Here is a 1,384-nt window from a genome sequence, read left to right as displayed (position 1 = left end):
CCTTTGTGAAGATTAGGCTGGTCCTAATTTCATGGAGTAATTCGCTACAATAGACTATTCTGCTTGAATTAGAGTTATAATTTTAAATGTAATAATTTAGACTAACAATATAAATTGTCCGTCCGGCCGGCTTACCCGCTATCGGGTGCGGGGGCAGCAGGAGAGACCCCGCTCTCCCCAACGACACCTTCCAGCTCGTCCTGGGGGACTCCGAGACGTTCCCAGACCAGAGGGGATAAATAATCCCTCCAGCGAGTCCTGGGTTTTCTCCAAAGTGCCAGACTTATTTTGAAAACATTTTAAAATGCTTATTTCAAACCCGCATTTGAGACCACCGCATCGGAGACAGCCCCCCCCCGCAGCGCAGCGCTGTGGCTTCTGAATAAGTGAAAATTATTTAACACAGTTGTTTATACTTTTAGCAGCTCTTTTTATCCCACAGCTGAGCTGCTAAAAATGACAGATTTTCTTTTCTGGATCTCTGACAGACGGACTTCAATCTCTGAACTCGGAAATTTCTTTTTAGTTTTCGCTGTCATTTTCATGAATGGACACTTCCTTGTGTCTGAGGCAGGAAACATAGCCTTATATGGTGTTTTTGGGGTGGTGGCCCATTGTGTGTATTTGAATGTCTTGTGTTTCTTCAGACCTGTGCGCAGACTGAGGTCACAGGAGCAGCAGAAGTCAGTGGCTCTGGATGGAACAGGTAGGAAAACAAAGAAAATCACCAAAGATACCAAAAGCAGCAGGTCGAAGTATGAACAAGATGAAAATAAGTTGTTACATGGAAGGAGCTGTTAATCATTTGATCTGAAGCTAAAGAAGCCATACTAAGATTAAATTAAACACAGACATGTGGACTAGCATCAACAGTTTCAAGTTTAATTTTAAATTCTAGTAAGGAAAAGGAACATGTTTGTCTGAACCAAAACTATTATGAGGGTTCTCTTACTTAAAACGATATACTGTATATACATTTCCAAGTGTAATTATCATCTGGTTAGTCAATAAACTTTGACTCTACAGCAGGGCTAATCAACTGGCGGCCCGCGGGCCAGATGAGACCAGAGTTCAGACCGCCTATTGGCTCATTCATCTCTTAAGCCCAATTAATTCCTATAGGTTCTTTTAGTTAAACATAGAAACATTAAAACATTAAAATCTTGGTTACAAGCTGGAAAAACCATTTCTATGAACACTCAAGACAGTTAAAACTACAAGCAGTTGAAGATAAAACTATGAAAGTGAAAATAAAATTGATTAAAAAATTTGGCAACTCAGATGTCAAAATAATATTTGTTAAATAAGAGGCATAATTAGGGGTCCAAGCCCGAGGAAGCAGGGTAACGCAGCTGCAAAGCAGCAGCGTTTCCATGTCTCCATC

At 40.7% G+C, this 1,384-nt stretch overlaps 1 protein-coding gene across 2 annotated transcripts in view; it reads left to right on the top strand.

The window, feature by feature from the left end:
• The window catches only part of ncapd3 (non-SMC condensin II complex, subunit D3), a 29,289-nt gene that overhangs the window by 24,416 nt on the left and 3,489 nt on the right, over window positions 1–1,384 (top strand). For both annotated transcript variants that reach the window (XM_014032251.1, XM_014032249.1), the window contains exon 31: window positions 648–706. In XM_014032251.1, the coding sequence (XP_013887705.1) occupies window positions 648–706 (59 nt within the window). The remainder of the gene's footprint in view (window positions 1–647; window positions 707–1,384) is intronic.

The sequence above is a fragment of the Austrofundulus limnaeus genome, unplaced genomic scaffold (assembly GCF_001266775.1).
Source record: "Austrofundulus limnaeus strain Quisiro unplaced genomic scaffold, Austrofundulus_limnaeus-1.0 Scaffold1402, whole genome shotgun sequence".
NCBI classification, from domain to species: Eukaryota; Metazoa; Chordata; class Actinopteri; order Cyprinodontiformes; family Rivulidae; genus Austrofundulus; species Austrofundulus limnaeus.
The sequence above is the reverse complement of the archived record's forward strand: the minus strand, read 5'-3'. Positions and strand labels throughout refer to the sequence as shown.